At 32.8% G+C, this 27,464-nt stretch overlaps 3 protein-coding genes across 24 annotated transcripts in view; all 3 read left to right on the forward strand.

The window, feature by feature from the left end:
• LOC143347012 (F-box only protein 28-like) overlaps positions 1 to 7,865 on the forward strand; it is a 29,590-nt gene extending 21,725 nt beyond the window's left edge. For 7 of the 14 annotated variants that reach the window (XM_076775809.1, XM_076775808.1, XM_076775805.1 and 4 more), the window contains exons 4-7: positions 4,421 to 4,558; positions 5,900 to 6,174; positions 6,297 to 6,545; positions 6,628 to 7,097. In XM_076775809.1, coding sequence (XP_076631924.1) covers positions 5,959 to 6,174; positions 6,297 to 6,545; positions 6,628 to 6,690 — 528 coding nt within the window. In that variant the 5' untranslated portion in view covers positions 4,421 to 4,558; positions 5,900 to 5,958 and the 3' untranslated portion in view covers positions 6,691 to 7,097. The other 7 variants (XR_013080539.1, XM_076775801.1, XM_076775810.1 and 4 more) reach the window with 7 other exon arrangements.
• A 209-nt stretch (positions 7,866 to 8,074) lies between these two features.
• LOC143347009 (uncharacterized) lies at positions 8,075 to 16,439 on the forward strand. 9 transcript variants are annotated; one of them, XM_076775792.1, is made up of 8 exons: positions 8,075 to 8,215; positions 8,498 to 8,869; positions 9,553 to 9,732; positions 11,290 to 11,570; positions 11,693 to 11,941; positions 12,019 to 12,214; positions 12,300 to 12,676; positions 12,876 to 16,439. In XM_076775792.1, the coding sequence occupies exons 4-8, from the start codon at positions 11,328 to 11,330 to the stop codon at positions 13,260 to 13,262; spliced, it is 1,452 nt and encodes a 483-aa protein (XP_076631907.1). In that variant the 5' UTR covers positions 8,075 to 8,215; positions 8,498 to 8,869; positions 9,553 to 9,732; positions 11,290 to 11,327; the 3' UTR covers positions 13,263 to 16,439. The 9 variants fall into 9 exon arrangements, with proteins under 9 accessions (XP_076631907.1, XP_076631904.1, XP_076631911.1 ...); XM_076775789.1 differs by having other exon boundaries at positions 8,079 to 8,219; XM_076775796.1 differs by lacking the exon at positions 8,075 to 8,215 and having other exon boundaries at positions 8,286 to 8,869; positions 12,876 to 13,278; positions 14,157 to 16,439.
• Positions 16,440 to 18,114: 1,675 nt separating this feature from the next.
• Bigmax (helix-loop-helix-leucine zipper transcription factor bigmax) lies at positions 18,115 to 20,101 on the forward strand. Its single transcript, XM_076775154.1, has 5 exons — positions 18,115 to 18,489; positions 18,741 to 18,890; positions 19,006 to 19,385; positions 19,468 to 19,581; positions 19,666 to 20,101. Exons 1-5 carry the CDS (start codon positions 18,453 to 18,455, stop codon positions 19,720 to 19,722), a joined length of 738 nt encoding a protein of 245 aa, XP_076631269.1. The 5' UTR covers positions 18,115 to 18,452; the 3' UTR covers positions 19,723 to 20,101.
• Positions 20,102 to 27,464: the final 7,363 nt, after the last annotated feature.

A 27,464-nucleotide genomic window follows, 5' to 3' on the forward strand; every position in this document is an offset into this window, starting at 1 on the left:
CACTAATGCGGCTCTCCCGAGTTTAATACTGACTTAGGAGCAAAAAATAAAGGAAACGAAACACCGTGTTCGGAAATGAGTCGAGAGAAATCGTGTATTCATAAAGAAGAGGTACTTTGGCTCGTACGCCGACTGAAGTATGCAATGCCTCTGTTAATTATCACTCGATGCGCGTTTCTATGAAATAGATCTGCATTCGGATTTTATGATTCTATAATCAGCATGCAGCTCCGTTACATTATTTAGTGCTTTATTTGTTATCTCGCGTGTCGTATGTTTAAACTTGAGACTTGGGCTGTGTAACAATAAATTGCAAATACGGCTGTTGCGATACACGTCTCCTTTAAATATTCCATAGCCGTAGATACTGGTCGAAATGGTAATTAACGTTCGTTAACAATGTAAACTTTATGCATGTAAGACGTGTTCCTATGCATCGAATCTTTGTCTTTGGCGTTCTGCCTCGATTTTTTTCTCCTGAGATCAGCGTGAAATTATAGTACAATTTCGTAAGGTACACAGGGTGGTCCTGAAATCGTGGTGCAACTGGGAAGAGAAGGTGATTTCTCGTGTAAAATTACTACGTTTTAAACCAGCCACGATCTGCTTAGTTCGCCCGATCTTCTACTGGCTGGCCAACGCTACTGCTATTTATGTTCATAAACAATGTCAAGATCGTTAATATTATGATTTCGGAATCATCCTGTATATGTTACCGTATAGGTGAGTCAGTTTTATGTAATTACTAGTGAATGTTTAACTTTACTAATTTGCTAAGCGAGTGTGTATTTTGGTGTTTCTAGTTCAAATTTCCTAGCGAGTGTTGTTCCTTTTTGAAAATTCATTCACGTATGTACAGTAGAACTTTGATTATTGCAGAGATTTGGTGCTGAAAACTTCCGCAATAAAAGGTAAGCAACTTAATGAGAAGGTAAACAACTTAATGAGAACAAGCTGGCACTGTGTATCCCCACTACTTATGGCTCGTGCGTAACTTCTCCATCTTTACCTGTTGCTTGACTACCGTCCCCTTTACTTGTCACCATCGTGCAATGAACGAGGCTCTCGTGCAATGATCGAGGTTCCACTGTATCGTTGTGCAATATGTTACTTACCAATATCTACCTAACATCTTTAGAAAGTAGTGACGAAGGATATTATTAATGGTGAACATCACTTCATTAATTTTATCATTCAATTATTGCTGTACCTGTGAATTAAAATAGTTAACCTTTAAAAGATTCTTTTTAAAATGGTTGTATTTCTATTGTTCGTCGTTAATTCTATCGTCATGTTAACAGTCACAAACTAACTCAAACCATTACGTACAACAAGTAAATTTAACTCCATTACTAAAGAGGAACAAACACTAGGGAGTGTACACAATCATATGAAATTTAAATATTTTACTTCGACTCGAACCACTACGTACGAAAATTAAATTTAGCCAATTACTAAAGAGAAACAAACACTAGGGTGTGTATACAATCACGGTGTTTAAAATACCATTCATTAACTAGACAAGATATATAATCAATCGCCAAGATTTTTTTCTCGGTCATTGTATAACTCAGAAATCTAAGAAAAAATTCTTTGAAGTTGACCACCAACGTGTAACTTCATTGGTTGCAATGTGAAAGGTCAGTAGATGGTAAAAAATGAATTTTTTATTGTTGCGATTAGTGAAACTTAAGATATAGAAAAAGTTTGTTAAAACTGTTGACATTTTTAAAGATAACGTTTACTCTTTCAAAAATATTTGCAAATCCTGTGATTCCTCACTTTTTTTTGTCGAAAGAGCCTCTAATCGTTTGCAAGCCCTTGGCCTAAAAAATCTTACTCCGAACCTGCAAACTGTTATACTCTTTTCAATTGATACGATGGAAGGAAGTCTCCTATTTAAGGCTTTTGCGACACGTGAGTGGCAGCTTGCGGCTCTTTGACGTCGAAAACAAGACCGAATGTTTTACTCTGGATGTATCAGCTTCCGTTTCGCTAGATTCCCTTCCGCTCGTGGTTTTCTCTATCGGCCCCAGATTCGTGGAGTTACCGTTCATTACCTAATCAGTGCGCTGGACATTATTGGATAAATACCTAATGGTATCCTGTTCTTTGTGAATGAGACATCGATTACCGTCAAGAAGTCTCTATTACACGTTACACGTGCTACAAATTTTTCAATTTTGATGTTGGAAAAATCTAACCGGTCGGAGTGACCCATTTGCAACTGCGTATGCACGTAAACGAAAATTGAAAAATGTTTAAAAGTCACTTTGTTTGTAAATACTTTGTACTGTTTATGACGTTAAATTATTCTGACCGCGTCGATTAATTTTTAATCGAAAGACAAATATTTTAACAACAATCATTAGTAGCAATTATTACGGAATGAAAGCTTCGGGATTTACATACTTGGATTCCTGTGTGTTATGCGAAATATCGACATTAGCTGCAGCTGCTTCAACGAGCACCTGAAATATTTTATGAAGGTCACCTGATTTGTTACGTTTCGGAATAAAGATTTCATGCGACCACTACTAGATTGTTAGACCCAATTTCACAAGTGTTATGCAACTGCTACAGAAATTGCTATATTGTGTAAAAGTAATTCTCGTGGCAATATATTTGGAAAGAGGACTAAGGTAAAGGCGTATTCATTCGGGAAAGGTCAACAAGATAATCATTTTGGAGCGACGGTGACAGGTCCGTCGTGATTTATATTTTTGGGCCATTTTAATAAACTGTCATGCAAGTAGTATGATCTATTATAATACGTGCCCGAGAGGGGGATACGTATTCATTGATCTGGTTTAAAAAAAGAACTAGAGAGATAGTAAACGTTTTTTATGTCTTGCGTGTAAATAATTTAATAATTTACAATTGTCAAGATTTTGTTTTCTAAAAATAGACATTCGTCGAAACAATTCGTAAAATCAAATGGTTAAATCTGTGTATTCAAAGTGAATAAGATATTGAATTCTAAGAAAAAAGATTTTTTTAAATTAAAACTCTATTTTTATGTTAGATCTCTATCAATAGTGTTTTATTTTTAATAACGCAAGAAATAAAACTATGTTATACCTTCTTCGAGGTATCAAGCAACATTGAAGATATTTTTATACTCTTGAGACATTGTGTATATTTAGATACGTATGAAAAAATGTATAGTTGTGAAAACAATGATGCTTTGTCACGTGAATTATTATTAGAAACGTATTTTAAATTAGTTCCTTCGTGTGTCATTCTTATCAGGATATTTTGAATACAGTTGTTTTTTTAAATACAAATACAATCATGTAAAAAATATTTTTCCTTTTTAATTTTCTATCCAAAAAATTTTTTTTTAATGTTTCTTGTTTGGTATATCTCTGTGCAGGTTGGAAATTATGAGAAGTACCAAACACAATTTCCTTCTTTCTCATTTTTATCTTATTATGACATGTGGAATAATCCCTTAAAAGATTGTTTACCTATAGACAAACACTGTATTTTTAAAGTTTATGCATATACATACATGTATATGGAAATAGATAAAATTTAATTTGTTTTACAAAACTAATAAAATAGCTTAAATTAGCATTAGAATCTTAATAATTTGTGTTTCTGTACGATCTTTCTATCGTTTATTGATTCGAATTGTACGCTCTTCCTATCGATTAGTGCATATAAAGATGTCGCTAGTGGACTCTTGAAGATCGACATTTTGATATGGACGCATTAGACCAGTGAGTGGCCTAAGTTGTCTTTTTTTTTTATTTTAAATTTTTATTTTAACATAGAACTATGGCATAAATGGCGTAAGTTTTGGTTAGAGCCGTAGCAAATACTGCAGAATTTATTGTGTGGCTTCTAACAAAAACTTTGCGTTGTATATGATGTATAACAAGTTCGAACGGTGATTCAGCATGAAATACTGTAATGAAATCCAAAAAAGGAAGTAATTTGCGATACTCTTCCGCTACCCGTATCCGTATCCGTGTGTCTATCAAGACAAAAAGTTCAAAAGAGTATGTCTGTCAGCCACGTAGTGTTTCCAAACGGGCACATCAAATTTATTTTTAAATTTAATAGAACCTGGCAACGATCAACATTTTACCATCATCGAATCGACTTAATTAAACTTGTTATTAATAAATATATTGGAGTGCGTTATTTTTAAATTGGTAAGGGACCATCGGTGCATCAAGAAGTAGAAGGTATTTTTTAAAAAAAATTTCTATATTACCTATGTAGTAAGTAATTACTCTAGCTCATAACACGTGAAAGAAGACATGCGTTCAAATTTTGCCGCTTTTTAAGCAGGTAGCGCCACTGATTGACCAAGGTACGATGGCAAAAGGTCATCTTGGAGGTCATTTCCCCTCGAAGTTGAGGCTTCTCACCTCTTGCCCTAAATATTATACTCTGCACCGTCCTTCAGGTGTGCTGTGGTAGACTCGCATCTCAGAGGCTAGATATGATCCCTTCCTACACGGATTGCGAGATAGTTAATAAAATGCTGTCAGAGTAGCGTGCGTTGCGAACTGACCCGTGCAAGACGACCAATCGGGAATCGTTTGTGAGTCGGTTTTCTATTTAATCGAATCAATTAAAAACAATATTTATCCTAATTACGTGATTAAATATTTTTAGTAAATAATCACCTTTCAATCTCACCGTGCATTGAATAAAATTTTCTTCGCGCTTAATCAAACTTTTGGCATAGTTAATACCAATTCTTACCATTTCTACAATTGTTTACGTACAATATTGTTCTATAAAATCCAATTTTTGTCCCCTGTGATCGCTTGCCTAAAAAACGAATGATTTTCATTACGCTTTAGGTCGCATTTGTTTGATCACAATTATTTGAAATATGTTGTGACTATAAAAATTAGACGGAGTTAGTTGTATACCATATGTAGTTAGATAATTACAAATTAAAAATATTTAGTAGACTATCGACTTGGCGAATCTGTTTTGAGTTTCATATTGAAATGTCATGGTCCTGAACCTGAGCCCCAATTCATTTTGGCTGCATGCCTCAAGAGCGTTTCAAAATGGACAACTGTCTGATCTTTCTGCTATTTTCCTTATACTGCTGTCACCACTAACGGATTTTTAATATTTTAAACATACTCCTCAAATAAAGCTGTCCCCGTTATTTAAGTGTGTAATTTGCAGTTTACTGTATCCAAATTTTCACTATTTCAATATATTTCAAAAATAGCAACAACATACTTTGTAAATTAAAGTACAACATTAAAATGCAACACGTTTTCTTTATTTTTCGACCGTTCAAGTTAAACTATTCTTTCTTATATTTTCTTATATCTTCGTAATTTGCGTTAACATTGTTGTCTATTGTCTAAAATAATATTTTGATTATCGTTAAGGTATTTTTTAAATCCAAGATTTTGATTCCATGCATCGAAGTTTGGTTGCTAACTAAATATCGAAAATTTTAGCTTCCGTCTCGTAATAACGTATTCGTTGACTTTTCGTTAGCATCGCTTTCAATATTTATCACGTTTTGCTCTTTGAAAGCCAATTAGTAGAACCGGATCGTCTGTAGAAAACGTCGAAAATCTGTTACATTGCAGACTTATTTTTCGTCTGTGCTACATCGAAATGTTGTGTAGTTCTTTTTACAATTTTTACAATGGCAGTTTCCGATTCCATTTTGACTCGAATCTGAATTTCGTTATTTTACATTCCAGTATAATATTTCTGGCTTAATTTTTGCATTGTTATATTTGTAAATTCTGTATTTTTTTACGTATCATCTATTTTAGAAGTTTATATATTATTAATATTGTTACGTAAGCAATTATTGACTTTGGGGAAGTCAGCTGAATAAACTGCCTAAAGACGTGTTCTTCTTATTACTATTTTTATTCGCAATAAATCATGGTTTTAGATTTCTGGCGAAAATGATTACTCAAAAGCGTTACAAATATAACTCGTCGGTTAAGTGATATGGAAGAAAGTAATGGAGTTGGCTCAATTGCTGAAGTTGCAAATGTGTGTCCTTCCAGGGCACATCAATCTGTTGCAATGGCTGATTCTTATAGCGGGACATCCGTTTCGGAACCACCTCCCTTTAGTAACTTGAATCTTCTTGACTTACCAATTGAAATACTTGAAAAGATTTTTAGTTATTTGAACTACGATACCGTGGCCCGTTTACGTCCAGTAAGTGGAAAATACAGTTACAGCCGAAACATATGTTTTACACATAGCATGAATTATTTATGCGATTTTAATATGTATGTAAAATAATTTATTTAATTCCATATTTTACTTATGTTTTGCAGGTTTGTCAGCAGATGGAACATATTTGTGCATCAATATTAAATTCTACAATTCTGAAGCTTAAAACGCAAATGTTAAATCGTTACAACGCAATTGAAGCGCAAATACCGAAACCCGAATCTATATGTCGTAATCATCAATTAGTCTGCGAATCACACATAATCGAAACACTTCATATGCGACTTACTTTGCTTCAGATGAGTTTTGGCAACCACGTTGAACGCGCACACTGTTGCTCCTTTCCTGGAAAGGTAATTTATCCTCTTCGTATAGATCGTACAATTAAAAAAGTTATTTTATACGAGTACTTTCCAGTTTCTAATTTTATTTCAGATTTTAGATGAAGTTTATTGTATTTTACATTACATAAAAGCTACTTCAATATTAGCGAGATAGGACAAAAGAAGATAATCATTTTGGAATTATAGATAGACAGGTTCGTCGTGATTCATATTTTTGATCTATTTGATATAATCTATCATCCAAGTAGTATGATCTACTATAGTACCTACCTGTCTGAGAAGGGGTCACGTATTTATTGACCTAGTTAAAAAAAAAGCCAATGGGATAGTAAATTATAAAATCCGTGTATTCAAAACATATGAAATATTGCACTTTATAAGGAGACCTATCTATATGAAAATGTGATTTATAGGAATTAAATTAAATAAAAATATATTTATACCATTTATTTTTGTGCAAAAAACAACTGAATTCTATTTTTTGATAAAGTAGCCGGATAGGATCCATTTGCCAAAATCATAATTTTTTTTATACCCCTTATCATAACGAATTACAAATGTACTCTGCATTTTTAGATACAGTCGTAGCTAACAATAGTTTGCGTACGATGTATAGCAAGTTTAAACGGTGATTCAAGTGATCGATGGAATACTTTAAAACCAAAAGTAGTTGCGGTATCCTCCTATTGTAGTAGAAAGTTTGTACGATACGTGAAAAAGTTATTTATATAAAACATCGAAATATTAAAGAATATAATAGCCTTATATGTATAGCGTGTTTTTATAAATGGACACAATAAGTTTTATTTTTACATTTAATATAATATAGTAACGATCTATATTTTATATTAGATCGCAGAATAAACTTTATTAAACTTATTATTACAAAATATTTTATTTTTACATTCATAAAAGATTCTTGAAAAGTAAAATGCATTTTTTAAATAAAACTGTATTCTTACATGACTGTTAAACAGTCATTCTCTATTACCTGGTATTCTTAAACATAGGTTCCTATACACGATAATGCGAACAATTTTTATAGGGTTGTAAATTATTCATATTGCTCCTAATATATGCCGGTGATTATAAAACTGATGTAAGACATATATATTTCATTTCTAGATGTTTAGATTTTCGTGCTTGAGTGTATTAAAAAATATTTTTATATTATAGAACAAAATGTTTTATCATCAATATCGATCAGTATTAGGAATAGAATAGGGATACTGAAAACAGTAGCAATCTATTAAAAATATATATAGTATTTGAATAAAATTATTCCATAATACTATAATATATGAATCAGTGTAACACAAAACAAATGAACATCTCAATTTTGTTTTTAGTTTCTTGACTTACGCATATGTGTTTAAATTTTGCCACGCTTCGAACAGATGGCACCATTGGTGTACCAAAGTAAGATGGCTGAAGGTTATTTCGGCGGTCATTTTTCCCCTCTCCCCGCAATTCAGGTACCGCTTTTCTTGCTCTTAATATTACTCTTTGTACCGTCTATTAGGTCCGTGGCGGTAGCGGGTATGAAATGTTGTATCTCAAAAGCCACGCATGATATTTTCCTGCACGAATTGTGGGACAGTTAATAAAATGCTGTCGGAATAGCCTTCGTTGCGAACTGACCTGCGCGAGTCGACCAATCGAGAATCGTTCGTGATTCGGTGGGTACGTTTTCACAGAATGTGACAAAACCATTGAACGAAGTGACGATATTACAGATACACATATGTATGTATTGTACGTTTCGTCGCGATAGTCGTCATCGTCGACGTCGGCGTTGTTTGTGCGCCGATCTCGATTCTGACTCCGAAAACAACGATTCGCAGTAAAAACGAACCGCGTAAACTACAGAATAAATTATACCTCGCAGCCGACCTCCCGTTTATCAGCGAACGGACTATATTAGATAGTGGCATTGTTATCCTTTATTCTGGTATTTATAGAGTCGAAGCCGATGCACCCAACTGCGATTTTCTGAAGGGGACAAAAACAGGTCTCAGGATAGGTAACGAAAAAGAAGAACCATTTCAACGCTGCACGCGCGGGCTTTTTTCCGGGTAGAATTCGCGTGTGTGAGTGCGCCATAGTTACACGAGTATATTGCGCTAAGAGAAACGGAGAGAGGCATAGAGAAGGGTACCACAAACGAGAGCGATAAGGCTACTCGAGAAGAAACGAGAGAAACTTCGATAGTGAAACGGAGCGAGAACGAGATCGTTCGCAAGGGTCGTGAGGAGAAGGAAGGGATCTCCGTCAAAATGTCGCTGAAAACACCAACACGGATACATTGATTGCTTTTCGTCATTTAACAGGGGGTATGTGCTCATTCTCGATATCCACGCGTCCTTTTTTTTCTTTGTTTCATCGTTCTCGCGACAAATTATCTCAATTACACAGTGTCTAAAACGTACGCAGCTTTTCCGAAATATGTACAGAGAAAAGTCCTAGGTGCATCGATTGCGCACGGTCACCCGGTTTCCCTCTGTTTCCATCAAATACACCTTTGGGTAAAATAAGTCTTTTAAACACTAAATAGGAAATAGGATATTTTGTTTTCAAGTCTGATTCATCATTATCGAAATAAAGTCCTGCTTTACTTGCATTGAACTTTTTAAATATCACGTTCAAAAATAACGTTTTACTTGCAGTGTCGTCAAAGTGGAAGTACAATATTTTAAAAAAATTGTTTATTTCGAACAAACGCGTCTAAATCTGCTATTTAATTATTTGAAATAGAAGAATCCAAAATGCTGTTTTAAATAATAGATATCAAGGTCAATGCTAATTAAGTAATCAAATATAACATTAAAACTTCAATAGTCAAAGAATAAAGTGAAAGTATTTTATTTTGAGTGATTTGTTCAGTGTAACAAATAAAATACCTTATTTTTGATCGTAAAGTATCTGAAATATTTGGAATATCTTCTGATTATGAAAATTAGGCTAAAGCAGACTGTATACCATAGTTGGATAATTTTAAATTAGAAATATTTTATAGACCATCAACTTGGCAAATCTGTTTTAAGTTCACATTGGAATGTCAAGAGTTTAAAACTGAGCCTCAATTTGTTATATTTTGTGGCTACATGCCGCAAGAGGATTGCAAAATGCACAACTGTTTTTTAGTTATGCACTTTTGAGGATCTGATAAATGTAAACAACAATTGTTCAGTTAAATGTAAGTATAAATTCATAAACTATCTCTGATCATCCATGCATTACCTTATTGATGTTTTTATATATTGTTTTTACCACTGTAAAACATTTAAAATATGCTATTCGAATAAAACTATCTTGTTCTTTAAGTTCTTACATTATATTTGAAATATTGTTTAATATGATCTTTTCTACTGTTTAGAATAATAGTTCAACTGTTACCCAACTTTAGTTCATAGTCTATTTTAGATTAATTTGCATTATTGTAATATATTTGAAATGTTTTAAATACTTCAGAAATGAGAGCAACACATTTTATTTAGCAGTTTAAACATATGAAGCAAAGAGAAACATTTTTACTTCATTTTTCGACTATTCCAGTAAAGCTATTCTTTTTTATGTTTTTATATTTGAAATACTATGTAACTTGTATTAACATCGGAGTTCAGTATATAAAATAGTATTTTGAATATTATTCTAAATTTTATCCGGCTTCGATTTGCATTGAGTTTGTACAACTTTGTCGTGCGTGTTGTGTGCACAACACGGCCATTTCGTTACGCTGGCGGGTAAATATATTTATGCGCATCTGTTCGTATTTTTTATTTCTTGATTACTGTACTTCATCGATGAAGGCATTAGGTGATCACTTTTATCGCGAGGATGTTCCAGATATTCGTCATTCACCGAAACTAATATCAATTGTATCGCTAGGGTATTTTTTTAACCCAAGATTTTGATTCCTCGTATCGAAGTTTAAAGCCAACCGAAGGTCGGAAATTTTACTTCCCGTCTTACGACAACGTTTTTGTTGATTTCTTATTAACATCATTGTTAATATTTACCATATTTATACTTTTCGAAAATCGATTAATAGAACCAAATCGTATGTAAAATTTGACGAAAATCTCTCTAGGTTACATGGCAGATTTTGTTTTTCATCGATACTGTGACAAAATTTTGTGCAGTTTCTGTAGCACGATTTTTCTTAATAATCCGTTTTTAAGTGGAACGTTTTAAAAAAAATCCAAGCCTACAGTAATAGAAAATTATGTCGCGTTTAATGTGATTGGGATTAAAAGTCTTTGTCTTGTAATGTTTTTTTGTAATATAATTCGATTAAATAATTTTTTATTGAGGTTGAAATAATTGTACATATGTTGTGTGAAAATAAATTGGTACAGTGGACTGACAGTTTTAATTATTTATGTCATAATAAAATAGTTTGTAAAGAGGGATATTTTAAGCAGTGTGAAGAATTTGTGAATGTTTGTACAAACAATTATAATTTTCATAAGTATGCTGTTGTTGTACAATAATCTTTCTTATAAGTTTTGGTTTGATTAAGAATTTTTTAAGTGTAATTTGGCTTAACAGGTATAGAGTATGTGAGAGTAACAGTGATATGCTATCATATAGTTTTTATGGGAATATGAATAGAAGTGTGTTTAGAAAAATTGTATTTAATGAAAACATTTTACATTTTTGTTATTGATTATGGTAGAGATAATTTTCCCAATTCCTTTGTCCAAATCATTATACATAAATCAATGTTATTCACAATAAGTTATTATTTTAGGTTTCTGGTGAAGCTGATTACCTAAATATATTAAAAATATGGTATCAACTCGTCAGTCAAGTAATATGGGAGGAAGTAATGGGGGCGGGCCAGTTGCAGAAGTTGCAGATGTGAGTCCATCTAGGAGACATCAATCTGTAGCAATGGCTAGTTCTTATAGCGGGGCCTCAGTTTCGGAACCACCTATCTTTAATAAGTTAAATCTTCCGAACTTACCAATTGAAATTCTTGAAAAGATTTTCAGTTATTTGGATTATGATACCGTGGCTCGTTTACGTCCAGTAAGTGAAAAATATAGTTACAGTCGAAATATATGTTTTACACATACTATGAATTATTTATATGGTTTTAATATGTAGGTAAAATAATTTATTTAATTCCATGTTTTACTTATGTTTTGTAGGTTTGTCAGCAGATGGATCGCGTTTGCGGATCAATATTAAATTCCACATTTCAGAAGCTTCAAGCACAAATGTTGAGTCGTTTTCAAGCAATTAAAGCACAGATGCCAAGACGTGAATCTGCACGTCGTAATCATCCATTAGCTTGTGAATCAGACATAATTGAAACCCTTCACATGAGACTTACTTTACTCCAAATGAGTTTTGGCAAGCATATTGAACGTAAACATTGTTGTTTTTTTCCTGGAGAGGTATATTATCTGTTTCATTTGAGTTATATAATTAAAAATTAATCACGTGAGTGTTTCAATTTTTAATTACGTTTCAGATTTTAGACGAAGTTTATCGTATTTTACATTATATAAAAGTTACTCCAAAATTAGCCAGACCATATAAAGTTACCGACGAGTTATTTGATTTAAGTACAATGGCTATGGAATACTTTAAGGAACGCATTGAGCCGACATTACCAGAAATTCCTTATTTTGGAGCCGATTTTCTAGATCTTGCTGGGACATTCTCCTGTAAGTAGAAAATTTGAAAATTAAAAATTTCTTTAGGCTATATCGGTTTGTCATTTTGTAATATATTTTTATTCAAATGTTACAGCTTCTAGTAATGTGAGTAAACCATTTATTTGTCTGGATTCCGCGCCTTTGAATGTTGGAAGTGGAAAGGGTGGAAGTAATAGCGGAGAAGAAGGATCCTCGCCACATTCTTCGGACGATCCTGTTCTTTTAGAATCGAATGTATCACCTCCACAATCAAACATGGTTTTACGAAAACGGATTCGCAAGATTAAACAGGGCATGAAACGATACAATAGCCAGTTAACGTTAATGCGTAGAGATTTGAGGAGTTGCAAGGCAAAAATAGCTGAACAACAAAAACAAATTGTTGAATATGCTACACGCCTTGACGACAATGATAAGAAGAATGAAGAAACCTCCCGAAAATTTAGCACGCTCCTACAGGTATTTACTAAGGTACACTTAGTACTTATAAGTATAATGTGTGACAGAGAAAACATACGTGTAAACAATATTTTGTTATTTAAATATTTTGTGAAAATGATTAATAGCATGAAAATCTAAGATGTTTAGATTTGAAGGTAAAATTATAAACGTATCGTAATATTTTGTTGATAATTAGTAATTTGCAAAATTAGATATATATATTTTATAGGAATTAAACAAGTGTAAAACAGAGCTTCAGTATTGGCGATCGAAATCTCCAGCAATACCAGTGTGTGTAGTTTGTGGTCAATCTGTGTTGGTACCATCAGAGGACATACAAGTTCTAACCAATCAAGGTGTACTATCAGAGACGCTTGATGAAGGTTTGGACTTCATCCCTATAGCAGATGCGCAAAGTCCGACTGAAGTAGCTCCGCAGCCAGTAGTTACACAGCCTTCATCGCCACCACCGACTGTGGAAATGGCACCACCAAAGGCTCCTGTGCCTTCATTATCTACGAAACGGAAATCTACTACAGAGGAAACTCCAAACGATGCCGGAAAGAAACCACGCCGTGCCACCAAATCACGTCAGGTCAAACGTTCGAAGATGTAAATCAATTCTAATCATGGTACAAAAATATCTATCTAACATCCTTACTGGGTTTTCGAAAGAGGTCTTTCTACTTAAAGCATACATGTTTCTTTATGCTAGCGAAACAAATGATCTTAGAAAAGTACAAAATTCTTTCTTGAACGTCCTGCATTTCGCGCAACGAACCTCATTTTGAAAATTATAGCCACGTTGGTTGTCACGTGAAGGGAACCAACGCGATTGATTTTCCTATTTTATTATGGACGAATTTGTCACGCATGGTGACATCTACAAATATTCTAAATGATAGCTGATCATTTGTATCGTTCGTAAAGTAACATGGAGTAACTTTTTCGAGCCTTTTTAATTGTTATTATTTTTGCGATGGTATACACAAGGAAAGCGGAAGCGTTGAATTTTATGTGAAATGTTCATTTTATAACGATACCTTGCTATGGAGCAGATCAAACGTCATTAATGAGGTGACGAATGAGAAGTTCACCTTCTGTATTCCTTGAATAGAAACAATGCACTGATTTATCATTTACTCGCAAAATATTTCGAATGTTTTTTCTTTACTGTAATGATACTTTTATCCCAAACATTTTATCCTTGACAGTTTAATTAAATACCCACCAGACAATACAGGAATTAATATAAAATGCAATGTTTGGTAGTCACACAAAAAGGAGTTTCTTTGTATTAAAGTCACTACAAAGTATGTTTGGTGTCTGAAACTTACAAAAGAATACCGATAACATATTTTACTGTTTAGTACAGTGTTAAACGAATAAAAATCACTCTACGTGATGAATTTTGTTCCGCGAGGCGGGGGATGTTCTTGTCTTTATAGAAATTTTTACGAAAAATTTCGAGTGGACATTGGATATGATTCTAGCAAATTTTATTTTGCAGTATCAACAATAAATAAGTACCTGAGAGGACTGAATGGGGATTGGTTCGCGCAGGTACTCCAAGTTCATCAATATTCATATCAATTTTCTAATTTATCTAAGTCTGCTCAATTGAAAATATATTTCTCTTTAAAATGATTTGTGTATATACCACTTATGTTATGAGTTTAGCCATAAAATGGGTAGCAAATGTCAAAGGCTTTGTAAACTGAATTGCTTTTGCATAATGACATGTGATATCAGTTTATCTTTCTGAATATTGACAGGTAAACTTTGTAATTGAAAAAAAGTAATTTAATAGAGCAGCTCACCGCGATGAAATCAAAACAATTTTACTGATATAAAATTTTGTGAGCCTTAAAAATGCGATGTTGGGGAGAAAGTGAATTGTAAACGTGAGCAAAACATATTAAATACCTTGGAAGGTATTATTTTGTTTTCAACGCGCCATCTTGTAAATGAGCGATTATTTTACAAGATGGTGTATATTGCAATATTAATAGTGCTAGGAAATTATTTATAGGATCAATTATTTATAGGAGAATGAACGAAAAAAATTTTGGAAACACCAATTTTCTAATTTATCAATCACGATATAAAAATTTACTAATTTCACATCACATTCGTAAGTAAAAAAACTGAAGAGAAGAAATTAGGAAGCACTGAGCAATTATTTAACTAAATCAATTGAAATTTCGCGTTTACGTGATTTCCTTTTAAATCGGACGGGTTACCCTGCGCGATGTTCGATGATCGGTCTGTGTAGATTCAATTATTTTATTTGCACCAATCCTAATTAATCTCTAAGATGCGTAGTTCGAAATATTGTGAGTTATTATTATTCATGATTCTAGTAATAAATATAAAGGATACTGATAATAAGTAAATGATACTTTATTATGAATATATATATGTATATATATACATACATATATATACATATATAAGTGCGGTGTTTGCCAGATATGCATACCACACAGAGCACTTTAGTTTAAACTTTAATGGAACAATAAGATATAATAATTAATTAATGATGAAATATTACCGAAATATATATATGTACGTATGTATATATATATATACATATATGTATGTATATGCTTATATATATATACGTGTATATATATATCTATATAATTTTTTATCGATGTCGAAAATTAATTAGGAAAAATAAACCTAGTGTGCAGATGGAAACACGTGTACGTCATAACACGCATGTATGAGATAATTTGAACGAGAGAATAAGAGCGTGTGATATATAAAAATACTAAATTCAAACTTAATGAGAATTTACGATGTGATGCTTTATCGATTTAACTGCGGGAAAGTGACCTTTATTCAAATAAAATACACGTGGGGCGTTTCTGGCTACAGAAAATATGTGTGAATTTTACCTACTGTTATGTTGAATAGGATTGCGGGGGCGGGCGTAACTAAATCGCCGTGTCGGAAATTTCGAAATGCTTGCATTGTATGTTTATGTCGCGACTAGCGGTACGTTCGGACAGACCAAAAAACGAGAAGAAAGAAAATGAAAATTTGAGAACATCGAATAAATCGTGTATCAGAACACTCTTTATACACGAATATATCTAGGCCCCTGATGTAACAGCATCCTGTGTACAATCTTCAAAGAATTGTATTTAGGAATCAATAACTGAATGTACCTCATGTACTTCTATTGAAATATTTACTCTTTCGACGATACACGTTGCCAGTTTATTGTCTTAAAATAGTTTACAGTCCTCGGCTTTCCGACATTATCCGTCCCCGAACGATACAAATGTAGCGTTGTGTACTATGTATATGAATCTACTAAGATTAATCGAATATAACAATGAATACACAATTAGAGGTAGACTAATTTCCTAATTAGTAGTGCCGTGTGTTATGATTGCGAGCACAAAACGATAATTTTGAATTTTGATTCGTCACGAATTAATCCGAGGACCATATTCGTTCGCAGTATGTACATACTAGCAAGTAATGGTCTCCGGATCAGGTACACAATAAGCAATTACAAAGAAAATATTATACGCGTGTACTTTGGTAATTACAGACACGAGAAGGAACATAGGAATACAATTGCCAGCGTTAGGGCCCGAAACGTCGTACCGCCGAAGAATGAGTTATATTAAATGGTTTTACATGTATTAAAGCGATTGTAAATATATATTATAATATATATTATATATATTATATATATATGATATATATATATATTATATATATTATATTATAATATATTAGATACACCTTATAATAAACGTAATTTAACATAAAACGTACCCTTGGATGCCTTCTATGTTTGCATTACATTAAAAAAGAACCCAGGTACACTAAATTTTCTATGGTCAAAGGTACAGTCCAGCATACAATGATATTCTTGTTCCTTTCTTAAAATACACGAATGAAAACGTATATTTTGCGCAAACTATATTGTACGTCAAAATAAGTGTAGAACATACCGAAAGGCGACTTCGTGGTATGTGTTCCATGAAAGTCATAGAGGAAAATATGAATAAAAACTAAATTTCATGAGGCAAAAAGATAGTACTTTTATAGAAACTAATTTATTATATTCGTACAACAACAAGGTAATTGTTTAATATAGCTTAGATTTAGTAGATTAATTGGGAGGGGGGGAATATTTTTTAAATCGAAAGTCCGTAGAATAGCGTCTATACGAAGCCAAAGGTTCGTTAAATCCAAATGTTTATAAAAAGCATCTATATAAAACCAAAAGCCCGTTAAATAACAAATTATATATTTTTAAGAACAATACAATTTGTTTTTACATTACAAACTATAAATTTAACTATTTACGAGTACAATGCATATCAGGCATTAAGAAATATATAAAAATAAATCATTCACAAAATTTGATGTTTTTTTTGTTAACAACGAGAAAAGGTATATATTTATTTTATACAAAAGAGAAATTTTTTAACCCATCATTTCTTACATTTATTATCATGAGAAATTACCCCATTTTAAAATAATATGTTTAAGGACCAAATGGCATACAACTTGGGAATATAAATTAAAGATTTTCTGTTTCTGTTGAAGTACTTTGATGCATTGCATTGTTTGCTTTCATATAAAGTTGACCTTGATTTTGTAATATAATAGATTTCACATTGTAAAAGCAAAATGTTATTAATATCATTTTTACTCGATTATTTTCCTCAATCTATTTCTTAGTTTCCTTGAAAACTATACATAGATATTCCTATAATATTTTCTACTTCCGTTTCTGTTTTATGACTCAATAGCAGTGAAAAATTAGAATTGCCCAAATGTCTTAAGTCTACTATCATTTTGTACTACCGAACTCCATTTCTATTTACGTTTCATTTTGTAATTTTCACGAAATACAGTTTACGATTCTTGCAAATAGATTTCGACTTCAACGAAAGTGAAAGAGATACGTATTCTTTATAATAATAGAAAAGATTAGGATACAAGTTTCCGTCATGGAAAAGACGGATGCTGTGTATTTTAATGGATAAAAAGGACGAACGTAATACACATGAAAAAGAAAAGTCGCGATAACAGAACAGTTGAACTTACACGCGCCGGTTGAAGATAACAGAATAGAGCTGTTCTACTAGAGCGCGCAAGAAAAAGTCGCATCACACTCGAGTGTCCTTTACGGACAATAGTCTAAGCATTGAAAGCGCGGTAATTTTGAACAAAAATTCATACATATATAACAACGATAATGCCTTTCCGTACGTTTACGTGTACAACATATACGTTTTCTTTCGATTAATTTAAGAAAGTTACAAGAGTATCGAGTGTATTATCATTTTATTCCGAATTCTAAATAATTGATTTACTTTTCTTGGCTTACCACGACCTTGACATTAATTTTCGTCTGCTAGTCGAGCACGTGGCTTTGTTTGACAGTTCATGTTCCGTTTGCTACAGATAGGTGGCGAACCTGCTTTGTCCGATTGTCGAGTCGACACTGTCGACCACTCTCAACAGTTACATTACTGCCAAACATGGCCGTATAGTAATATCACGAAATAATTTGAGGATTGTTTGTTTATAGAATTTATAATATGTTGATTGTGTTTCGTACAAGCTAGAAAAATTTCGTAGATCTTTAGTGCTTTCATTAATATGACGGTTTGTTGAACGAATCTTTATGGATAACTGTGTTCCATTATTTTCCACTTTCGGTGCATCTTACTTGTTGCAATTCCATTGTAATATTTCCACGTGCGTGTTTTAATATTATTTTGTTTCTTCTTCGCGTTGATCCCTCCACAAACTAATCACTGACGTAATGGCAGATACGTTGCGTAAAGATGGATATGAAATATGTGAGTGAAATTGTACTTTACACGATTTTAATTTTACGACTGCTTTTCTCCATTGTTATTAAATATTCCATGGTTATACATTTGATAACAATAGTTACACAAAGTTATACATTTTGTACTAAGTTGTTTATAATAGCTGACGTTTAATATTACGATATAAAGATAATTTAATATTGGTTTATTAGTTCTTATATAAGGCATTAGAGTGGAATTATAAATTTTAGTGAATATTTATTGTTTCGTGTAAGTAGCAAACATAACGATGCGTGGTGGAGGTGGTAATATGGCAACAGATAGTGATATGAAGTTAGAGCCGTCTAGTCCTACAGAGAAATATACATTCTCTCGTTGTAGTAGTACTGGCTCTGTAAATACACCATCTTCATCTGCTCATAATACAGGTAAGTAATTGAATTAAATAGACTAATTAATTAATTTATAAAGTAACATATAAGCTTTCCAAAGTAAAAGATAATTACATTTTAAAAAGAATTTTGTAAAACTAATTATTTGTAGAGGATGAAGACAGTGATAATAAAAATTCAACGATAAGTTATAAAGAACGCAGGAGGGAAGCACATACTCAAGCAGAACAAAAGCGAAGAGATGCTATTAAAAAGGGATACGATTCTCTTCAAGATTTGGTTCCTGCTTGCCAGCATACCGATTCATCGGGTTATAAGCTTTCTAAGGCTACTGTACTTCAGAAATCAATTGACTATATACAATTTTTATTGCAACAAAAGAAAAAACAAGAGGAGGAGCGTAACGCGTTAAGAAAAGAAGTTGTTGCTTTACGTATTATGCAAGCTAATTACGAGCAAATTGTTAAAGCTCATCAAACCCAACCAGGACAGGCAGAAATGCGTATATCCGATGAAACCAAGTTTCAAGTGGTAAATCTAAATTTGGTCTGCGAATAGTGAGATTACATTTATATTATTTTGGACATATTTTGTAATTAAAATTTTAATAAAGTTTCAGGCAATTATGGATCGTTTATTTCAGACATTTAATAACATTTCTGTAGCAAATTTTGCAGAATTATCTGGGTGTGTGTTTAGTTGGTTGGAGGAACATTGCAAACCGCTGGTAAATAAATTACTTTTCATATTACATATATTTTATTCGTGAATTAATAAACGGTGTTTAATAAATACATGACAAATGTTTCAGACTTTGCGTAATGTAGTACTATCTGTACTCCAACAGCTGAACAGCCAAATCAGCTAGCTGAGTATATTACTAAAATTTATAATTGCACAATACGATGTTTATACAAATTTTTCGTTGATACTTAGGTCAATCGTCGGTACGTGTTCTATATTCAATACGGGTGACATAATGATTGCACGAGAAATACAAATAAAAATTTATTTTATATATTAATAAAGATGTAGATATAACCATGTAATGTGGTGTAGAACTTCCTCGCGCCGTTATTGGCTACTAAACGATGTTATATATTTTTACTAGAAATTTTTTATTACATATACTTTGTCGTATATGTATGATATACAGCGTATGTACATATATGTACGAATATATTCGAGTATGTACATAATATATTAACTGCAATATAGCAGCTTGAAATAAAAGTCCCATCATCCCTATTTATGTTTTATGGTTATAATCATCCACAGCAAAAGATGTAGTCTCTAATATCGTTAATATCATTTCTAATTAATTCTCTTCCAGTATTGTCAATTCTTAATAAAAAAATCCGCATCATAATAGCAATCTTATATTAGAGTTCTTTTGTAATTAAATTTTCTCAGATTCTGTGGGCATACTTTCTCCTTGCGTAATATCATTTAAAAGTATTGCATCGAATCTAGGTCTGTTAGGATTGTCAGATTCATGGCGGGGACTATGAGGACGTCTTCTTTTTGTCCTGTCCTCGGATCTACAGCATAGGTCCCGGAAGATACAGGCATAACAGGCCAGCAACGCGCTCATCATCGTCAAACCGCTAATAGCAAGGATTACCACCAAGAAAATTGATATTTCGTCACCCATGTTACATTATATTCCGAATAATCTTCCTAGTCAATGTTTAAACCATCTGTAACAAAGATCAATACATTAATTCTAATTAATAAAAATTGAAATAGTTCTGTTTCGAAAGAGACTATCTCTTTCCTATTTCCTATTTTATCCGAATACCGTAGAAAAAACGACAAAACAATCGTGATTATCTTTTTTACGACAGTCGTAAAAAGAAAAGTCTTTTTTATAGTCTATTTTATCTGTTAATATCCGCAATTGTAAACCTACTTTCTATAGACCGATGAAGTACTTTTTATCAAAATAAATGCGTGAAAAATAGAAGAATGATTCAAATTTGCTATAAAGAAATATTGTCTTTTGTACAAAGAAACTCGGCTTCTTTAAAACGAGGATATCTTGGATGCGAAATTGAAGGATCAATCCGCTCTTCCTGTAATCCAATTTATTCGTCGGTAGTCACGTACGGGCGAAAAATCGTTGAGTGAACAGCTCGAGAATATTTCATATTGAGTGTACTTTAGAGGATCAAATTCTATCTCTTTGAGATTCATCTGAAATATTTTATAGATAAAACAATATTGTGCATGTTATTGCCAAGACTAAGGAAGGACGATCAACTTATATCTATAAAAATATTTTGTCAGTTCTTCTGAAAACATAGTTTTCACGTTATATATGTATAGTGTTTGTTATTAGTTTGTTTATATTTGAAACGTATACAAACATTGTCGTTCAAAATTCTGACACACTTTTCCATATTCATAGTAGATAAATCTTTTCACTAAAAGTGTTCTTTTGTGGTAAAAGAACATTACTTAGGTATCGTATAGTATATAAAAATTGTATGTTGTAAATATTCTCTAGAAAAATATGAAAAGTTTACAAACTGCTCTGCCTCGAAGAGACACGAAGTAGAGTTTGATCATGTTGTAGTATTATACATATATCGCTTCTGGTGATCAATTATCTAGTTGCTTTGTCTTCTATACTGTTTTATGGACAAGTTGACAGCAACCTTCCATTATTAAGTAGCAATTTATATCAACAAATTTTTAGTTTGAAAAAGAAGATCACGAAAAGTGAATGTTAATAATTCACGGTGAGGCAACGTCTAAACCTAAATGCAATAAGAATCTTCATGTCAAATTATAATTAAATAACGTTCAATTAATATATAAGTGTGTCCCAAAACTTTTAGCGGCAGTATATGTACGTATACGTTCACTAATATAAATATAAATATGTTTTGGAATATTTTGGAAATTTTCGTTCAACGTCCCCGTTATGTCACAGCAACGTTGTTCGAAATATTTCAGAAACGTGACTGCAATTTGCTCAAAGGTAGACATTACAGTCACGCACCAGCGACATTTCAGAAATATTTCACCAAATATTCCAAATCTTGCGCGAAAATGCTCCTACAGTCTTTCGTGTTATACGTGGACAGATTTTACGACGAAACTTTTGCTTCAATCGAATAACATTTATGAAAGTATACTGCCTTTAAAAGAATCGCTAAAACATAAAAAAGATGAGAGCTCAACAGTTGTACAATGATTTCTTTCATAGTTATCGAGAGCAAAACTCTTTTCTCATATACTATATATTTTGTTTCTTGGGAACGTTTAAATTCAATTATCGTTTGTTTATCGTGTTTATGCAAGAAATTCATCTAGTAATCGACATAGAAGGGAAGGTGCTATCAGTGCCAGCGATTACACAGATTGCAGTATGGCTTTGGCTGTCGATAATAGTTACCATAATTTTCAATGGAGACCATTACGGTTTCTTGTTAGCTAACAACATGCCAATTACTTCAGATTGTAGATAGCACGCGTTGCTTATTTTATGCGAAATTCGTGAAAGGCAAATTCACTGTTTTATAAAATAAACGGTAGCCAGACATTTTCTACTAAAATGTGAGAAATACACTGCTAAAAATAAGCGGAGATTTCTTATAAATCTTCTCGATGAACGACACAAACAAATTTAATAATATTAGATATGTATTATAATTTCTAGATACGAGATATATGAAACTTGTTAATAATATTTTATTTGCCCCTTATATCGCTAACTAAAAAATATTAATACGTTAATTAAATGTACCCCGATATCTAGCAATGGATGTATCGTTAATATGGCATTCTTTTTACTTTTAGATTCGGTCCAAGGACAAAACACACTTCATTGGACTAAATTAACGAGGATACGGATGTTTCTAGTCTTCGTAGTTACTCTCAGGAAGTCATCAGCATGTATAGTTGAACCAATAAGGGTTAAAGAGTCTTGCAATTATTGAGATAAGCGATCTAATATGGTTCTCTACTTACTCAATATAACCCCACCACCTGTATTTGAATTCTTACGTAACTACGATAAGACTTAATGCTTGCATTGTTAGAATGAATTGACAAATGGCTGGTTGATTCAAATAATTATTACAGTAAAATGTTTTACGAGTCAATTTCAGTTCAATATTATTTGTTGAAAGTCAAGAGCAAAACATACGAGGAATATTTAATATAAAATATATTTTTCAGATAATTAGATGTTATTCGATTACTTGTTACGAGAAAACTAACTTTTTTTTATCTTATTTTTACTTTTAAACTAATGGAAAATAATTGAATCTTGATTATTTCGTTATTTAACTCTGAAATGAAATAGTTTTTTATATTTTTAATTTCTATTTACTTTTGAGTTATGTTATTATTTCTTTTCTTTATTTTATTTCATTTTTCGCTGTGTTAATATTACGTAATAGGATCAAGCAAGTTCTCTACAGAATTATACTTCTTCAGAATCAAGTAAGTTTTCTATAGAATTACACTTTTTTAAAAATGAATTATTTCGCTCGTGACGAAGAAAAATCTAATATACAACTCGATTATTCCTATTAATTGAGAATAAAAGAGTAAGTTAAAAATATTTAAAAAATTATTTCAAAATATATTTAAATATCTAAAAAAGTATTATTGTACCATTCTAGTCTATTTCTTATTTGCTTTCTTTTTGTCACACGATAATTCGTTTCCCCTTTTTATATTCATTCAGTCTCTTGAAATGAATGTTGTTTTCTTTTTGCGAGATCAAAGCGTGCGGTTAAATAGACATTACAGCTAGTCGACGTTTCAGTTTATTAAATTGGTTTGCAATCGCAATTTGCTCTCCGTGTAAGAATCACGCTAGAATATTTAACCCGCGGAATTAGCCTCATGTCTCATTAGCTGTCCATCGAGGGATACAAAGGATTTGTTAGAGAATCGTTCGACTGTGTGAAATTGCAAGGCTGAGGCTGGAAGATTACTTGAAATACGAAAATTTAATCGATGCAACGAATAGAAAAAGGGGAAATAACATTAAGCTAACATTAGCTGTATTGTGTGCAAATCTTTGTTATACTTTGCACAAGACTGAGGAAGATAATATTACGAGTAATGTTTTTAGAATTAAACATTCGAAGTATCAAGCTTTCGTGATCGAATCGTTGCCAAAGCAGATATTGGACGCCATTTGCTATAAACTTTGATTGTAGAGCGGGACAAGTAATATTGAAAATTGTCTTCGCCGAGGAAACGTTTCAGTGAATTTTTCATGCAGCAACGAATTTTTCACGAATGATTAAATCCACACGATCGGCGAATAGCATGAAGTAGGCGTCGCGTCGGTGTCGTAGAGGGATGAAAAAAAAAGTTTCGCGATACTTTACCCTCAATATTTCACCGGGCGAAAGGCGTCACGATAAAATCATAAAGCAAGAGCAATAGTGCGAGAAGTGCGTCGCGTAACTTAATAACGCGTGGAGATAACATTCTTATTTTACCAGCGTTCGTTTCGTTCCCCTTTCCGTGGAACGCCAAATATTTTTTGCAGCTCAAGTTGACGTTAAACGACCCCCTCGTGGCCATTTTCTACGAAACACAGTTCACTGAAGTCGGTGAAAATACTCTTTTACGGATTATAAACTTTGGGAATTACTGGCAGTTTTATTTCCCAAAACGATTAATTTTTCCATTTGCATAAAACAGCAAATATACAGGGTGTTTAAAAAAATTTTAATGGGAGATTCTAGTGGGCAAAATAAGACGAAAATCAAGGATACTAATTTGTTGATTGAGGCTTCGTTAAAAAGTTATTAACAAAATTAAATTAAAAAATTTCAAATCATTCACGGAAAAATTATTCTCGGTTGCGGGGGTCAATTGCAATCATATTTGGTTATTAGACATACCCCCGAATTCCTACGCACTTTCGAGAAAAAAATTCCTTTCCGAAAATGTAATGTCTGACCAGACGTTGATATGTTTCACTGAAATTTCATGCATATGTTTAAAACGTCATAACTTCTGAACGGATCGGAGGATTTTAATGTTTAAAAAAGTAAATTACGCGTATTTTGGTGGAGAATATGTACAAATCGCAAAAATATTCGAAAAGTTGGTCCTTGACCCCGCAAAATGAGAAAAACCCCATAAAAATGGTCCAATTTTCAAACGGCCATAACTCCTACAATAGTCAATGAATCTCATTAAAATTTAGTCTGGATGTAGAGCTCATGGATAGCTACAAAAGAGTATTAGACAATTTTTCCGTACAGCGTCAAACAAATTTATTAAAAATGAAAAACGAATTTTTAAGAAAAATCAACAAATCGTTCTAAAAAAATAATTTTCAGTTGCGCGTTTCAATTACAATCATTTTTGGTGAATACACATACTCCCGATATAGCGATTTTAGTTTGGCATCGATGTGGTGGCTAGTTCCGGAGACATGAGGGTTCGAAGTTTGTTCACGTTTCATTGTTGACATTCGGCACGGGGTGAATGACCTTGCCCGTGAAAATAGTAAACAGTGCGTAGTAAATTCTTGGTTAGACGAAGACAGAGACAGCCAAATTAGAAAAATTACCCCTTTACATAAATTACGATATCTCGAAAACGGAAAGTCGGATCGACATAAATCAAAAGCCGTTTTAAAGTGGAAGCTTTTCCCCTTCTAACGGTAGTATACAATTACGGATAAGACATGAGTAGCTTTGGAATTGCGTGTAAATTTTGTGTACTTTGAACTTGCATTACGTTTGAGCCCATAAAATAAGCATTGAGGTTCGTGAACCTTAGTTTGAGAAATCCCTGTAACATTTTTTTATTTCTCTAGTGCGCATGGAAGCAATAATTTTAGCTTACTTTCACGAACGTTTCCGTATCATTGAGGTCGATATAAATTCCCCGATCAAAATGCTGATTTTCTCCGCAAACGTCGGCCATTCCCGAAGATGCCTAGGGTTTCCCTCGAACGATTTTCACCCTTCATCCAGCGCACGTTCGATCCATTTGCGACGATAGCTGACCACATAAAATTCGACCCGCGTCCGTGCTTACAGATCAACAATACTCTCGTCTGTCCCATTCGTTAGGCTCCGTCCTGATGAAAAGTGATTCGTCCTTTCAACGGAATAATACGGCAATTTCCATACGAATTTTCCTCGTCAAAAAGCGCCGTAACAGCGTTGTAAATTCGCGCGATTGTCCAGTTCATCGAAATACGGTAGGTTCGTAGGTTCCTTGTGTCTTGAGAGTTTCTATCAACATCCTTCTTTCGATTTTTATTTTCGTGTCATCGTGGATTGCAAACGTTAACAGTAGGATTAACATTTAGCGTCAGCGGTTTAGCTTTAATTTCTTTCGTTGTTGGCGATACTCCAAGGCGCTATAAAGAATTCCACTGAGCGAAGCTCACGATGCTAGGGAAGTCCATCTTTTCGCCCATAAATTCCATTCCATGAAAGCATTCGAGTCTTCTTGAGAGCTTTAATCAGTCAGTTTATATGTTAAGAAATCCTATCCAATAGTGAAATATTATTTATTTCTATATTTAACGTTTTTAACGCCAGTGCCTGGTTCCCGAGAATGTTGGAAAATTTATAAATTGCTATTTAATAGAATTTTCAGTTTGTGCAAGTAAACAAAATAGTTGTCCGAATTTCAGTTTGAATTGAAAGTCAAAATAACTGAGCATCTGCGATTCAGTAAATGAAAAATAAAGGTACGTCTAGTTTGTCATAATAGTATTTTTATTTCTTCATTTTATTCTTACGAATTTTTGTTTATTTTACGGTTATTAGTGTACAAGCAATGCACTATTAAAAATAAAAATATAATGTCTGTTTTTATATGAACAAATACAAGATTCACACGTAACAAATAACAAATCCAGGCTTCCGGGAATTTCCGGGAAAATCTTTTCGGTCCCGAATCCCAGGAATGGTAAAAGGGTCGGGAAAGTCGGACACTATTTATTGCACGGTAATAAAACAGAATATAAGACAATGAAAGAAGAAATAAAATACAAAATATCCAGGGTATATCATAATGTGTGGTCAGAACTGTATAATCACATTTGACATACATCTGATAAAATTTTTTCCAAGTACTCGTTCGATTAATCGCTTAAGAAATCGACACAATATTGATCTGTTTATTTTCCATTAAGGAAAACAAGAAGTTATCGTATATTCTGCACAGTGATCGTGCTTCCCTGGGACTTTCTCGTGGAAAAGTAATTTAAATTTTAAATACTTTTGATTAATACGGAGTGTTAAAGAAGGCACTTACTATGACACGAAATTAAGGTCAAATAGGACATACAGTTATTTAAACTTTTTTAATTGTTTCCATGCGTTACTTGTTGTTTGCAGAATTGGGCACATTCGTAAACAACGAATGAAAATTTTAGACTGGTTCGTAAACTAGCTTCGTAAACTCTATGAATGAATTTTAATTTACAAATACATTTACGAATGGAATTTAGTTTACGGATGAATCTAAATTTTTTATAACTAAATTTGACTCTGCTCATTCGCGCACCTGATGCAATTGTACTTCGCGGCAAATAATTTACACAGATGTTAAACAAAAGAGGACAATAACATTCATTCATCAATAGCACTATTTAGTATCTAA

Source organism: Colletes latitarsis, chromosome 10 (assembly GCF_051014445.1).
Source record: "Colletes latitarsis isolate SP2378_abdomen chromosome 10, iyColLati1, whole genome shotgun sequence".
In the NCBI taxonomy this organism is placed as follows: domain Eukaryota; kingdom Metazoa; phylum Arthropoda; class Insecta; order Hymenoptera; family Colletidae; genus Colletes; species Colletes latitarsis.